At 42.4% G+C, this 2,500-nt stretch overlaps 1 protein-coding gene across 1 annotated transcript in view; it reads right to left on the bottom strand.

Annotated features, from left to right (window-relative positions):
• Positions 1 to 1,224, bottom strand: part of LOC138059879 (uncharacterized) — a 1,229-nt gene extending 5 nt beyond the window's left edge. The window contains exons 1-2 of the mRNA XM_068905531.1: positions 1,174 to 1,224; positions 1 to 643 (exon numbers count right to left, since the gene is read on the bottom strand). The exon at positions 1 to 643 is cut by the window's left edge and continues 5 nt beyond it. Coding sequence (XP_068761632.1) covers positions 1 to 643; positions 1,174 to 1,224 — 694 coding nt within the window. The remainder of the gene's footprint in view (positions 644 to 1,173) is intronic.
• Positions 1,225 to 2,500: the final 1,276 nt, after the last annotated feature.

Here is a 2,500-nt window from a genome sequence, read left to right as displayed (position 1 = left end):
CTCCAAGCACGATTTCCTCTGAATATTCTTTAGAATCCAGGGTTACATTTGATGTCCTCTTCTTGACTTGAAAACATCCAGTAGCGAGTACTTCATCAATGTCAGCGATCAGCATTTTAGCTTCATTAGGATCGACGGCCGAGTCGCATATGTCGTCCACATAAGCGTTATTAAGGACGGCTTTGGCGGCCTTTGGTTTTGCGTCTTGATTTAGTTTTGCCGTTTTTTGCATTGCTGTGATGGCCATCGCTGGTGCTGGCCGGTCTCCAAATGTGAGAACGGCCTTAACGTAAGTGACCGGCTCACGTTCCATTTCGAAGTTTCTCCATAGGAATCTGTGGACATGTTGATCATCTGGCAGGATGGCAACCATGAAGTACATTTTCGTTATGTCACCACAGACGGCAACTGCATTTTCTCTAAATCGTAACACAACACCAAACAGGTTGTTCAATAGATCAGGTCCCTTGTACCAATAGTCGTTCAGGCTGTGGCCCTTAAAGGAAGCTGAGCTGTTGAACACGATTCTGATCGGCGTAGTCTTCTTTTCTGGGCGCACAACAGCATGGTGGGCTATATAGTGCACTGGTCCCTTCCATTCCTTCTTCTCTTCCTCCGTTAAGAAGTACCTTCTGTGAAAATTCTGTACAGAAAACAACTCAATTACGTATGGGTAATTGAGAAAATAAAATGAGAAAATACGTAGTGTCTAGAGGCGGAGTGAATACTTTGAGCAAAGTAAGTGCGTGGTGCTGATCTCCGCGAATGGCAATTCGAACTGATCCCTTCGTATCACATGAGGAGACAAGTTGTACCACATATATGTTGGACATTTCATAAGAATTGCGTTTGTTGCCGTTACATAAGTTATCTTTTAGCACATTTTGACTGTTTCAGTTTCAAAGAGGCTGTTGAACAGTTCTTGTGGTGGAGTAGGAGAACAAAACACCATCTGCAGGTGTAATTCTACTGATTGGAGTAGTTGTGAGGTACTTCGTCGAGTTAAATTGTTCATCTGTGATGGTGTAACAGAGCTTATTACTAACCTCTTGGTGTTACACCATAGAAATGGGGCCTGTGTTGTCAGTAATGGTACAGCGGGTTAGCACTGCGATAAGAAAGCCACATGACTTGTTTAATGGAATCCGAATCAAGTGTTAAATTCCCTATTACAGATGTCAATTGGCTTTCTTCGATGGTGACCACAGGTTCCTCCACAGACATCGATAAGGTCCCAGAGTATTCGTATGAGATGTCATTATTGTTTTCGATTTCAATGCGAAACCTTTTGTTGAAGATGGATAAGGTCGTGCTGGGAAGTGTCTTGAAGTCTTTTTTGTGTGATATTATGCAGAGTAACTGGCTCTCTCGAGTCTTCATACACTTTTAAGAGTTTCTGTGTATCAGTGTCGTAGCATACTGCCGCGTCTTTGGTGGAGATGTTCGTCGATTTGAAATAGGAGGAAAGGATTTTGCTGTGCTTTTCTAGTGATGGGTGAGACATTGTGGACATATCCCTTAAGCTTACTGAACGTACTAGTACATAGCGTGATAGCGGCTGTATGTGTGTAGATGTCTGGTAGTTCATGTCGTTTCTGTTTGTGTTGTTTTTGTTCTGAATATACAATATGCCAACTGAGCACGAAATCTTTAACGGTTTCCGAACTTAGGAAAATGTGGAAGGATGAATTTCTTCCAAGTATTCAGCGTGAAATCAAGCATGAGTTTGGAGTGTTGAACGCCGCCATCATGGTTCTCACAGATCGCTGCGATGCGATCGGAAAAATTGCAGGGCTTCATCTCGGCAAAGTATGATAAAGTTTTAGAAGCTCTTCAGTCAGCTAATAGGAAGTCAACTGATCATGAGCTGGAAGGAAATAACAAGATGCAAGATAATCGGATTAAAAGGCTGGAACAAGCGTTGTTTTAAATTGAATGCACGATCAATGAAACTCAACAATAATTCAGAAGAGATTGCTTGGAGGTAACTGGCATTCCCATGCTGCCAATTGGCAGCCCAAAGCATTTGGTTAAAGAATTGGAGCTGAATTAGATGATGACTGTATTTCGACTGCTGATACAAAGAAACTTAAGAACTGTATCATAGTAACTTGTTGTGACGCCTTGACAAACTGGTTTTAATTTGTTCCATTTCAGAAACGTTATCAATAAACACAACAGAATCTATGAATAGTCACGAGCCAAAGGTAACCTAGTGATCCTCTTTTCTTGCCAGAATGGGAACCTTTGGATCTGTTTCTGGCAGGTAAGGCACTTTTGGCGAGTACAACAGCTATTCTCACTCATCGAGTTTGCGCCAGTTTCGCCAGCGATGGTATGCAATGTTTGTAAAGCGTGCCTTTCATCCCAAGCGTCACAAAGCAGCAATTGTTTCTCCTTTCTCTGGTTTACACACTCATTGCTCATATCAGTGCAAAGACATTCCCTCAACCCACCGACTCTCCACCGTTAATCTTGTCTACCGACCACTACGAGACGA

This window comes from Montipora capricornis, chromosome 8, assembly GCF_036669925.1.
Source record: "Montipora capricornis isolate CH-2021 chromosome 8, ASM3666992v2, whole genome shotgun sequence".
Lineage (NCBI taxonomy): Eukaryota > Metazoa > Cnidaria > Anthozoa > Scleractinia > Acroporidae > Montipora > Montipora capricornis.
Note: the sequence above shows the minus strand (reverse complement) of the source record. Positions and strands in the feature narration are given on the sequence as shown.